Source organism: Pezoporus flaviventris, unplaced genomic scaffold (assembly GCF_033815535.1).
Source record: "Pezoporus flaviventris isolate CSIRO_AGI_PZ_B2104156 unplaced genomic scaffold, CSIRO_AGI_Pfla_v1 ptg000006l, whole genome shotgun sequence".
In the NCBI taxonomy this organism is placed as follows: Eukaryota; Metazoa; Chordata; class Aves; order Psittaciformes; family Psittacidae; genus Pezoporus; species Pezoporus flaviventris.
Window position 1 is genome coordinate 14433915 of NW_026892554.1, and position 13890 is coordinate 14447804.

At 37.2% G+C, this 13890-nt stretch overlaps 1 protein-coding gene across 5 annotated transcripts in view; it reads right to left on the reverse strand.

Moving 5' to 3' along the window:
- The window catches only part of ZNF280D (zinc finger protein 280D), a 48490-nt gene that overhangs the window by 22562 nt on the left and 12038 nt on the right, over positions 1-13890 (reverse strand). For all 5 annotated transcript variants that reach the window (XR_009742226.1, XM_061447037.1, XM_061447039.1 and 2 more), the window contains 3 exons: positions 9557-9674; positions 2395-2504; positions 1581-1810 (listed from right to left, as the gene is read on the reverse strand). Coding sequence is in view for 4 of the 5 variants with exons in the window: in XM_061447037.1 (XP_061303021.1) it covers positions 1581-1810; positions 2395-2504; positions 9557-9674 (458 nt within the window). In the remaining variant the exon portion in view is untranslated. The remainder of the gene's footprint in view (positions 1-1580; positions 1811-2394; positions 2505-9556; positions 9675-13890) is intronic.

Consider the following 13890-nt stretch of genomic DNA (forward strand, 5'->3'; position numbering starts at 1 on the left):
TGTGCTTGATTTCAGTACAGCCAGAGGAACTATTAAATGTCAGCCACACTCACATAAGAAATGTAGTTCTCTAAGTGGTGACCCTGGAACTGGGGGGGGGGAGCAAGGAGAATAGTCGCTTGAGCTCAGGTTTCTAATATCATGCAGTTGCTTAAAACAGAAAGGAGGAAAAAAAAAGCAGAAGAAAGAAACTGATACTAGTACTGCATATTACCTTAATGGAACATTGTTTCACATAGATTTAACATGATCTATATGTGTAACCATAGATCTTTTAAAGAAAGTACGTGATTAACTGTAAATCATTTTTGTGATTTTCTGAATTAAGGTCCATAAAACTTCCACTAGAAGACATACTACATATTTATTTTGTCCACTAGAAATGTTTAAAGGTGTAAAATACACCTTGAAATAGAAAATCTGAAGTTAGAGAACTATAGAAGACAGCAACAAAGTTAGAGCAAAACTTGATATGGCTGAAGTCAGCTCTACAGAAATTCAGAGAAACAAATTAAGTGCTCATTTTTAATGACTTACTGTAGAACACACAGGCACTACAGCACCAGTAGTGTACAATATAATGCTGAATAGAAAATAATGCCTGAAAAGTATTTTTAAAATGAACCCATTATCTATAAATCAAGAATTCTGTGAACTACTTTTCATGATACTGCAAGAAAGGCCTACTTGAAAAGTACTGTGCAGACAAAAGCAGAAGAAAAACCTCTTAGCCTATATCAAACATTGTTTATTGCACTTAAAAAGATAAACTGCAAGGGAAGAAATGCTGTAATTATCAATAACTATAAAAAAATCGTAACAGTAAACTCCTAAAGTCTAGCAACATACAACAATTTCAATCTGCTTAAGACAATTTACCAATACGTTTATTTAGGATTTATAAATCCTTAACAATTAATAGCAAATTTAATGTTTCTAATTACATGAAACTGTTGTTTTTTTAATAATATGGATCTAATGTTAGCAAAAACCTGTTCATTTTAAATTGCAGACAATGCCCTTTGAAGGAATAGTCCATTTTTCAGTTTTACATTCTGCTACTTCAGCTTCCCTTGAAGAATGCATGTATAAAGGTTCAATGACCTTAACTTTCAAAGGAACAATGACACGAACATGTCTACCCATTAAAACAGCTTACTGAACTTTTTTTGCAGCATTTGGAAGTAAAATTATTCCATCAAAATAACAGATGTTACATAAGTAAACCACCAACTATTAGTCATTGTGCAGCACTAAAGGGAATTTATACTTGCATCTACTGATACCACCATCAATCCAGATGGCAAATTGTAAAATACTCTGTGTTGCCCTTTCTAACCCCAAGTCCTACAACTGCTCTCATTAAAACTCTGTTTATGTTAAACACTATAAAATTTTCTAATTCTAATCAGGAAAAAGTTTGTTATGGCCATACATGCATAGTAAAGATTAATTCAATTTCTGTTCAGCTATTCACTATTACCAGTTTTCAATAAGAAAAAAAAAATCTGTTCCAGAGAGACAATGCACAAGACTATGGGCTGTAAGTGATTAACAAACAATTAAGTGAGTTCAAATACCTTATGTTATTTTTAAGAACTTTCAGACAACTGAAGCACTTAAATGTCGTATGAGTCTTCTGCTCCTGCTGTACCTGCTGGGTGTCACCTTCATGTTTCCCATAATAAAAGTCATTAACTAACATAATCAATTTTCCTTTCTCAGATTCAGCAATCTTGCCTGTTGCGCTCGAACATTCTGTTTTGGCCACTCCCAGGAAAAAGTTATTTACCATATCTGGACAACAATACTGGATGGAAGTGGGGAGAAGAAGAAATAGAAACAAAGGTATCAATCTTTCTTACCAAACTGCATCAATCACAGTAACATTTTAAAAACTGGAGCCACTCACTAAATGGAGTTAGATACAAAGCTCAATTCTCTGACACACTGACTTCATTCATATTCAAATATGAATTTTGAACAATAACTGCATCAAAATATAAAGGTAGGTTTACACTGTTATCTTTGTCTCAGTAGCAATTTAACAAAGATGCGGGTCAACTGGCTGCCTATTATTGTAGGCACTTACCCTCATCATATTCACAGGAAGCTGGCCAATGGTTCAAAAAGTCACAGCTGTGGCAGACAGAAATCATACACAGACAGCAAATATGCCTCAATTCATTGGAAAAATAAGGCAAAAAGTGGTAGGATTTATAGCCATCCTACTCCTTTCTTCCTCTCCATGACTGCAAGACATAGAGCATTTAGGCTCTGGCTGATCGTAGCCAGAAGCCAGTCTAACTTCATATAAAAACACAGCACTCTTCCATAAGCAAACAAAGCCCACGTTAAGTTTGCTACGATGTTTAAGAACCCAAAGTATTTTACCTTCATGTGATTTTTTAGAGGATCCATAAGATTGAAATGAATATTGCACTTCGGACAGGCTCGTGGAAAAGGTCCTCCATTTTTAATGGTGCTTGCTACAGCATCTGTACCTGTAAAATTTAAAATATGCTAATATTCAGAATTCACAAACAATACTCTATTATTATTCTAGCAAAAGATGCAATTTCAAATGAAAATTATTACAATTGATGTAGCTGAGGTAACAATAAGCAAGGTTTTACAACCATCTTTTAATTACCCTTTCTTTTTCCCAAACTCACTTTGTTCTGTTTGATACAGGCCTATAAACAACTTTTACAAAATATTAGCAGCAACCAAGGAAAAAAATAGGAGACTGAAGGTAGCATGATAAAGACAAAGCACTAATTCTATGCACAACCCACTCCCCAGATAGCATGGATTTTTGATGTTTTAAAGAACTCTGATTCTCAAAAGAGCATGTAAAACTTGTTTTATGCCATGACCTGATCATCGTCACAACAGGGTTCGGATAATGGGTTTTGGAAAGGAATTTCACCATCTGGTTCTCAGTGAGGCTTTTGCTCTCTGGACAGGTGTTAGAACCCAGGCCTACTCAGATGCAGCATTCCTATTGAGTAAAGGAGAAACTGGAGAATAAATCCTCTAAGTAATTACTCCTAGTAATGAACAGAAATAGTATTTTTCTTGTCAACATAAAATTATTAATACCTTCTGAACAAAACCAAAAAAGCCTTCATTAGTTTAAACCTCAATGAATAAACCCATGTTTCCAGTTTTCTTCAAACTGCCAAAACACATCAGAGCAGGTGCTACTTTTCCAGATGAAGTTCTCTTGCATTCTCAAGTCATACAGCTGCATGACCCCATGCTGAGAATGTAGTTTAGAAGAAGAGGTCAAGCATAGAAAGAGTTTCAAGTAACATCTCAACGGTAGAGTCAACTGTACCCTGCTAGGGCTATGAAAAAAATGTAATAAAAATAACCACATAAATTCATCCACCTCATAACAAGGGACTAAGTAAATACACGTAAGTTAAGAGATGACCATGCATTACACATTTTTTCACAGAAGTAGTCTTGCATAGTCCAGGACATAGACATGGATCAAACAGTATTCTTCCTTGAAGTTAACAGTACTGCCAAGAATCATAATTAAGCACAAAGTCCATGTTGGCCATGCAAGAGATGTACTGCTGCACAGATAAAGTGCTGCAAACTGTTGCTATTGCTGTTAGTTAAACACTTGGACGCATCACAGCTAAGTGGAGGCGAGCTGAAGAAAGCAGGTTCTGCAGGAAGATTGTGTTCTGTAGTACTTCAGTGCTGCATTCTGTGACAGATCAGAAATTACTATGCTAGCATGGAATGGCTTAGAGACTAACTTTGTCACAGCATTTAGGAAGATCCTCTAGTTACCTTTTGTATATTTTAGACTGCAGCACATTATGTGTTTTACCCAACACAGAGCAGAAGAAAACTTTTTTCTGCAATATTCCATATTGTAGCCACTTCCTTCTGGTGGCTGGGGAAGGGTCTGATAATAAACCAGCTGCAAACAGGGAAACCCCCCAAATATTAGATTATTCCCAACAACAGAATTGCAGGTAGTGCTTCATTTTAACATTATAGGATAGAATATGCAGCTGGAAATCTCTCAAAGTCAAAAATAAATCTTTGTCTACTACAACCAGCTGGAAAGTACCTTTTGGCTCTGAAGGAAAATGCACCTAATTATTAATATGCTGAAACAGCTAGACTACCTCTCTTCTTGCAGGGAGGAAAAGGTCTTTCAAAGAACATCTTCTCTTTGAAACTTAAATATCTCCTCCCTTCCCACTACTTTAAACTATCAAAAACACAGCTGCAAAGAAGGGGAGGAACTGCAAAATGCAATAATTAGTCAAAGTACAGACTTACAGGTGTAATTTAGGTTGAACCTGTGGAGGTGTTTTTGTTCAGCCTCTCGAAGTCCATCTTCCTTTGGGATTCTCAGAGCCACATCCAGTGAGCTTCTGAATATCTCCTAAAATGGAGATTCTACAATCCGAGTCCTTGCTGCCTTGCCTGGCATTGCTACAATGATTTCTCTGCCTTTTATCTAATCAGAATTGGTTGATAAATTCAGCAGTCACATAATTATTTCAATCTTGATCTTCTGGTTGGTTGTATTTTACATTTCAACTCTCTATTCAGTTATTTGATGCAGAAAATCTGGTTTAAGGGTATGACATTGAAGGCATTTATTCTGATCATCTGCCTTCACAGCTGCTGAACAAATAAGTCATTGCTTTACAGAATTCAAACAACTGAAACAAAGGTCTAAAATCTGAACAGATAATAACCTAGGGTGTATTAACTTGTAAAGGTATGTAAACCTTCGCATAGAAAGGTTTTTCTTATTTTAAGGAAAAAGAACAGAGTTACTCATTTACATTGCCTTACTAGCATTAATAATACCAACCAATTTAAACATTATCAGAGTGCTGCCTTTTTCCACACAACAAATGCATGGACTGACAGCTAGACCATTTGATTACTCTACCTTTTAAAGGCCTATTTTGTGATGGTGTTACTGTTGTAGAATTAACTGTAGGTGAAACAGCTGAACTGCTTCCTAGCACCAATCTCATTAGGCTTGGCCTTTTCTGGAGAGACTCTATTGCCTTCAGAAGTAGCAAGACACTTAAATATAAACCCCTCTCATTCAGAACTACAGGGGTTTAAATTAAAGAACCTCGGGTTTTTTTTCCGTAGTATATTACAAACACAGCAGTGATGCCTTCACTTTAAAAGATGGGCAAGTGCACATAAAGCAGTTAAGATCTCCCTAAATAATAACCATACAGAAGTTAAGAAAATGATATCCAACTCAGACTAAGCATTCAAAAGCCAGTGGAAAAGGAAAGGGTAAATGCAAAGAGATACAAACCCAACCCTGAAACATAGTAAATCATATTATGCCCACCTGAATTCATTTGGCCTACTTTTCACATCTTGACCCACACTACTCTGAGACAAGGTTAGTTCACAGTAATAAAATTAAGCTAAACAGCTTGTTTCTGCAATGCCCACTGTTTGGAACAGCCTCTGCCCTTCTTATGAGAAACATCTATCCTCTCTCCTGGTTCTATGTTAATGCTGGTTTAGTTTGTTATGTAACTCTGTAAAACATTTGAGACTTCAGGTTGTATGCAGAATGAAAAGTGTCAACTCCTAATGACCAATCACAGCACAGCTATTTGCTCCTTTCTGCAAGAACAGTATTTTGCAGTATTGCTTCTAAACAAAAGAAAACCTCTAAATAACTCTGAAATCATAGGTTCAGTGCCTGATTAACATGCCCACCAAAACTTGGCTCCATCTTGTCCTGAAGCCCGTCTGTCACTGTAAGATTGCCCTTGATGATGTAATATCAATAGAAAGATCAGTCCTCAAATAGACCTGAAGAAACAGAGCTATACACCAAGAAGTCTGAAGTGCCAGTACAGGCCTTGTAAGTCTGTCAGAATCACAGACTGCAAATAGCCTTAAGACTATCATAAGCAACAACAGGACCAGACTTCAGTTCAGACACAATGATTTGAACTAAGAACATTCTTGAATATTGCCCTCGCAACAGTCTAGCTGCTCCAACAATTTCTCTGGGTGTAATAAGAAACTGAGTTAGAGAGTCATCTTCACCAAGCAAAGGTAACTTGTGTCACACAATTATTCAACCTTTTGAGAAGAAACAAAACCATTCCCACCCCCAAGATGTGTTTACTCAGTGGTAACTATCTATACCTAGCAAACAGTCTGGATAGTCTCCCATTCAACCCACAGAGGCAAAGACTCCCAGCAGGCAATGCTGATATTTGAGCATTTTGGAGAGATTTTACTACACTATACCCCTCATACAGGAAACATAATTCACTTGTTATATATGTATTTAATCATCCTAACATTTTCCATTGTAATACACCTTTCCTTCTTTCTAACATATATTAACACATTAAGCTCCAATGTCTCACTGTAGGCACTGTTTGGCTAAGGTAATGAACACATTCACAAAATAAACAGGTCATTCATTAGATACTAGTTGTTCCTAGGGTTTTTTAATTTACTTACACTTGCACCATTAGGTATATGAGCTGGTTACCTTGACATATGTGTCTTGATCAACGAAGGCTACTATAGAGCTGGTATGACTTTAGCATTCTTCTATATCAGAGACTATCCAAGCATTAGGCCATCAGGCACTGCTGCTATATATTTAATTAAGTGTAGTTGTGTAATGGTGGCCAGGGATAACACAGGAGGACTGGCTGGTTTTACAAAAGTAAAAACGTATTGGTTTTACTGCAGAAAACCTGACTTGGAAGAAAAGACTATTTTTACATGGCAACAAATTTGGTAATAATTTCAATTAAAGCCTGAAGGCTATTTCATGTATTTATAAAGGTGAGCCTTCTTAACTCAGCTTATACAACTCTGATCTAATAAATTCTCCCTTTCAGAATATACATAGGTTTGTATTTGAATTGTTGTTTGTTCATTGGAAAAAAAAAATTAAGCCTATTCTGAAAAATAATCAAACCTATTCCAAATATTATTTAATATCTAGTTAGTATAAATCAGACTGATTCCTCTTTTTTTCAAAGTGCCTCTCTCAGCTAGGGTGTATACATAGCTGCTGTATAGATCACCCGTGTTCCAGACTAGTCTGTCCAATCCTCTACCCAGCATTCCACATAGCTTCAACTGTCAGGGACTTCAGGTACTCAAGACAGGCAATAAAAGAAGTGGCCAAACAATTCTTGTTTAGTTTTCAGGCTGCTCAGGAGCCTATTACCTTCACTTCATGCTATTAGTGAGTACTTCTGACAATGCTTTGTACCTATTACAAAACAGTTGGCTATTCTCAGACACACAGTATTATTGCGTACAATATCTAAAATGATTGCAAGGAGTAAAGTATACTGGATGCTGTATCAGCAAGCCAAAAGGTTTCTCAACACACATTACAACACTACTGTAAAATCCTTAACACTATTGGGTGCATCTGTGCTGGCTGGGCCTGATTTTATGAACAATGGCAAAAGACATAGAAGTGGTAACCTACAATAAAAGCATCAAGTATACTGCGCTAACAGATCAAATTAACAGAATAGGGGAATGAAAATCAAATTGTTTCAGGCCTCTGGGGCACAATTCCTAACCAACATCTACCATTAATGTAATGCTATGAATACATGTGTACAGCCCAGTCAACTCCTAAATACAAGACAACAGTTCTTCTATTCATTATGACATTTTCTGGTTCCTCCAAGTGGGTAAAGTTAGTGGAAGAATGATCTCAGAATATTCTCAGAAAACAAGCTACAGTTTTATGTACATCCCCAGTGGCCATCCAACCTGCAGATGAGTTACCAATGCCGTTTAATTTAACACCACCACCTGTTTAGCAAGCTAACAAAATGACTGGTTGCTGTCTATTAGCAGCTTGTCCTTTCCCTGCTTAGGCCTCAGAAATTAATATTTATGCTATCTTAAGCAAAAAAAAAAAAAGTCTTTGATGATCCATGTATAGATGTTCAATTGTCCTCCATACCACAGGCCAGTTCCTAAAAGGATTCTGCTTTTAAATACCATATTCCAGAATGTCTTTTGCCCACAGTGCTCCACATGAACTAAAAGGAAGCACAGCGCTAGCAGCAACTAGGCACCTGGGACATCCAATCAAAACAGAGACATACAATCAACATGAACACAAACATCTTAAGTGTGCATACAGGCCAAATGACAAAATACACAGACACTCCTTGTTGTAAAGTGAAACGTATCCTAAGTTTGCTTTTTGTGACAAAGATATTCGTGTTTCAGCCCACACCTTTAAACCTTTGAATTTCTAAAACCTATTGTCATCTTACAGAAATAAAGACACTAAATATGGTATATTTAACATATTTTGAATCATAATCCTGGATGCTTTTAAGTATTTAATTTTTCCTTGAAAAGAGACTAACACAAATAAGCTTTAAATATGCAAGCAGATCTCCTAAACAAACAAACAATCAACAAAGAATTAACAAACAACTTTATTCTTTAGAGAATAATGGATGGAATACTGAACATTGAGCAAAGATACTATTTCTTGCAACTTAACAAAAAGTTATGAAACCCAGTAAGAGAAGAATGAGACCACAGAATAGTGGGACACATGCAAGGAAATACACTATGAGATCTTTGATAAGTATCTAAGAGATGCAGAATCATCACATCAAAAAGAATAAACTAGTAACCACTCTGTTCTACATTACTTGTTAGTATGACCAGTTAGGTCATTCACTGTACATAACCTGTTACCTCATGGAAGAATCAGAAACAATTGTCATCTGTAACTTACAGACTGAATGACAGGATTCTGGTCTATTATTACAGAAGTACAATACTTCACAAAAGAGAAGGGAAGTCCCAAGCTATAGCCTGTTTGAGTACACTGCATGCTTTATATCTACTTCACCTGCTGCAACACAGAAAATGGTGCTTTTTGGTTTGTTTTCAAGTAGGTTAAATAGTCTCTGCTGAAGCACAATTTAGCTAGTTGGGAAAAAAAAAAAAAAAAAAACAACCCAAAACCAAACAATATTATCAAACGATGTACTCTTTCCCTTCCCCATCTTTTCAGGCAGGATTCTTTTGATCTCATCTATTCCAGCTTCTACACATAGCAGTTAAGACACCAAGACCATCATCCGTCATTGAAGGGAATCCACTCAGCAGACTCAAAGTTCTTCTCGTACTGCTGACAGCCCCTCTTGTGCTAAAAATCATTCTTATTCAAGCTAGTCAAAGAGTGCTGGATATACTGAAAATGATCCTTTATCAGTCTAAAAAAAAATACAGTAGATCTAGCAATACATTTTTTTCTATCTAAATGAGCATAAGACATCAGTTGATATTACAGTCAGTCTAATGAACTGAAAAGCAAAGTCTGACAACACAAGGGTCCAAAGTTTATTTTGTTTAATATTATACAGTCTTAAGTACAGGGGAAAGAATAAAGTAACTATACTATGTTCTAGAAATCCTATTAAAAGTTGTAACCCAAACATCTGCACTCCAGTTAAATGACATCAGGCTGTTTCTTTCTCATATCAGCTACTACAGTCATACCCACCTGTTACATTCACTGCTGGCCCAGTCTGGTACTGTGGGACTCCCGAGTTCTCTCTCACACCAAACAGTATACCAGATGTATTATCTGGTGCAGCTGGTGGAGAATCCATAATATAATCCTAATAAGATATTTTCAAGAGGGAAAAGAAATTTTAGGTTTAACACTTTTTTTTACTTGCAGGCTTCAAAGGGTTTATTTTAAAAACATATGATTGCTTAAAAGTATTCCTAAGTACTCAGCTGTAAATCAAGTTAATTACAATTTCCCCAAAATAAGTTTCTTTTGACATTTTAATAAGTTTGCAACTCTCATCAGTGCTTGTTAATTTATTCATACCTGTGTATCAGAAGAGTAAAAACAACCGTAAGACCTGGGGAAGTCCATCTTATGAATTATTACTAAACCTGTTTGAATTGCTAACCATAACTGCTTTTGTTGGAAAGTCTGATGATACTTCAAATTATACTCGTTTTCCAAAAAAACTCTTAATACTTTCTTCCTTCAACCAAAACTCAGGCATTTGTGTGTTACTCTTGTGTAACCGCTAGGTGCAACTTAGAATATCAGAAAACACAATTCAAAATTAGTATAAACTTGCAGCAAGCAGAAGCTTCTCAAAACAAGATGATATTAAGTAAGTCAAATTCTACTAAGTGGTCAAGCTTTAACTGAAGTAAAAGTATCTATAGGATGTTGACTGGGAATGGCAATCATACACAATATTACTAAAGGCTTTTTTTCTTTTATGTAGAGTAATTTCATAAGGACTTCTGTAAATAATATAATCAAAACCTCTTTTGAAAGCACACAGCTAATGTAAAAGTTGGTTCATGTTACTTAGTGCCTTCTTGTATTAAGTTTTGTGCACATCCAAGTACAGGTATTCTCTTACCATTCTTAAAAGGTTTGCCCTTTAATACCACAAACTTACAGTCCCCATTTCTTGGCTCCAACACTGGAAACTGTCAAAATTAAACACCTTCACTGATCACAGAATAGGTAATATTGGGAGGGAAAAGAAACATGAAATTTTGTTCTCTTTACACTTATTCAAGGTTTGGGGCAAGGTAGGAGAAATACTCTTGCTAAAGTTCATCAGTACTGTTCACATATCAGTAAGCCATATATCCTAACACAATCGACCTGAAACATGAAATATTTTCAGCAATAGTAATAAGGAACTATAAAAACCTTACAATAGAGTTAGGATTAATTTCTATGTTACGGTATGAATGTCAAAATACTGGCAACTTGATCTTTCTACTCTGAAATAATTCAGTTGCTTACACTTCATCAAGCTGTACTGTGAAACCAAAAAAAAAATTGACAGAAATAGCTCCATTTTCCTCAGAAAAACAAAATAACCACCCAAGACACACACACAGACTTTGTCATCAGTGTATCCATGAGACAAAGGCCAAAACACTTCCTGCTGTAAAGATCAGTATCAAAAAATGCTTCCTATTCACAATTGTGCTACTTATTTGAAAACATCTGTGTGGTGGAAGTTGTCACAATTTAGGTGCACAAGCAAACATACAGGTATGATAGGCTACTTCAGGACTCTTAAGTATGAGAAAATATTTGAACAAAAAGGATGCCACCTCTTAACATCCTGCCTTTTTGTTGTACATCTTTTAAATGAAGACCCTGAAGAATCTTAATGATAATCAAGATCCGTTCTCTCTTTTGGGGAGTGACCTCATCCAACCTAACCAAACTAAACAAACTTTCTAGAGCAGTTGTGGAAATAGTTTCTCAATTTCTCTGCTCTAATCTGTTAGAAAAAACACTTGAGTTGCAGTCAGGAAACAGCAGGTGTTATTGTAGCCACAATGGTTTCAGACTAGTGAAATAAGTCACAAATCAAGTAACTAGTAACTGGTGAAACAAGTTACAAACCAAGCAGCTTCAGCTAAACCCTACTTCAATGCTACTGGCCACTGGCAGCAGCCTCTCAGCATGGAGGACTATGCACTCCACCTACATTTAAAATATGACCAATACAATGGGCACATGCAAAATCTGCTTCTCTCACTACTCTGTGGTTGATTTATTTTCATGTGCTGCTAACATTTTAACTTTCTTCAAAATAACAGCCTGGGTATTTTGAAAGCATGTGTGCATCTCCCTAGAATATATTCAAAATACCTGGCAAGCAAAAAAGTAAAAGCAGACAACCTGGAAATTCAAAGTCTTGTCACTTTCAAAATGTCCTTGTCTGTTTATAATTATTCTTTTCATGCAATTCAGCTGTATCATTTTACTTACAATCCCCCCCCCAATATCTTCCCATGCTTTGGAAAGCAAAAACATTTTAAATAAAACCTTTTACCACATCAATGAAAAATACAAAATCCAAGTAACATACAGGTGCTCTCTAATGCAGAAAAGCAAACCCCAACATCATTATAAATTAATATCCTAAGGCTCAAGTGAAGAAAAATAATCTACCACCACTCTTAGTTTTCCAAGTGACTAGTGGAAATACTGAGTTTATACTGCGCATCAAAGTCCTAACTGTGGAAATCAACATAATAACTGATAACCAAATCCACACAGAGAAATTACCATGTATGGCGTGGGATCTTTGCTCTCCCAAAATTATCTAGTAGCAACTGGAACCTGAATCACGCTCAGGCTGACAAAAGTTCCTAGTAAGTAGGGGAAAGATACAGACAAAATTGGCTGGGGCTTATTTGGAGAGCATTGTGATTGCAGAAACAGAGAAAATCTTCACCCCTAAGAACAAATTTTTCTTAAAGAGGATCATATACAACATATACATATGTGTATATGTGCCATCATATACAACAGCACTAGCTCTGACTGAATTAGAATTGCTGTGAACAGTACAGCTGAAGCCAAATTAAACTCGGAATTTCTGGAACTGCGTTAACATAGTGCAGTAAGAAGAACACAAAAACTAGTCTTTCACAGTAAGTCAGTGAATCAATCCTGTGACTGGAAATGGGTATTTTCAGTGATAAAACTGGAATAGCAAACATTAACAAATGATATATTATAGATCTACATGTTACAAAATTGAGGAAATGTGTTCCAAGTCAGTTTGCAATCAAAAGCAATCAGTTCCTACAGACAACACTGTCATATCCCGAGATTAAGAAATACTACAGCATATTAGGAATGCAAAGGCACTCTAAAGGCTGTTCAGCTAAAAAGGGGTCCTGCCACAGTGTCTAGTCATGCCTCACAGTCACAATATTTTACCTTCTCTGCTAAGTTTCAACATCTGGATGCTGAAGATTCAAATGCCAAACACTGCCCAGAAAACATTATTTGAAACCCTTGCCCCTTTGGAGGAATCAAGTCAGGAAGAACCAGAAAAGTGTGAAAAAAACATCACAAAAAGCCCAAGGCAAATGAAGAATTCAAACCAAGGACAAGAATAAAAGTATAGGTAGTATACATACGACACTAAGAACAGCAGTAGAGCAGTTGACGTCATGTACCTGGACTTGTGCAAAGCATTTGATGCTGTCCCGCATGACATCCTTGTCTCCAAATTGGAGAGACATCAGTTTGATAGGTGGACCACTCAGTGGATAAAGAACTGGATGGATGGCTGCACACAAAGAGTCGTGGTCAATGGCTCAATGTCTGGCTGGAGACCAGTAACGAGTGGTGTCTCTCAGTGACCAGTGTTGGGACTGGTCTTGTTCAACATCTTTGAAGGCGACATGGACATTGGGATTGAGTGCGCCCTCAGCAAGTTTGCCGATGACCCCAAGCTGTGTGGTTCGGTTGATAAGCTGGAGGGAAGGAATGCCATCCAGAGGGACCTTGACACACTTGTAAGGTGGGCTGATGCCAACTGTATGAAGCTTAACCATGCCAAGTGCAAGGTCCTACACCTGGGTCGGAGCAATCCCAGGCACAGCTACAGGTTGGGCAGAGAAGAGATTCAGAGCAGCCCTGCGGAGAAGGACTTTGGGGTGTTGGTCGACGAGAAAATGAACATGAGCTGGCAGTGTGCACTTGCAGCCCAGAAAGCCAACCGTATCCTGGGCTGCATCAAGAGGAACATGACCAGCAGGTCAAAGGAGGTGATCCTGCCCCTTTACTCGGCTCTCATGAGACCTCACTTGGAGTATTGTGTGTAGTTCTGGTGTCCTCAACATAAAAAGGACATGGAACTGTCAGAACAAGTCCAGAGGAGGGCCACGAGGATGATCAGGGGACTGGAGCACCTCCTGTATGAAGACAGGCTGAGAAAGTTAGGGCTGCTCAGCCTGGAGAAGAGAAGGCTGCGTGGAGACCTCATGGCAGCCTTCCGGTATCTGAAGGGAGCCGACAAGGATGCTGGAGAGGGA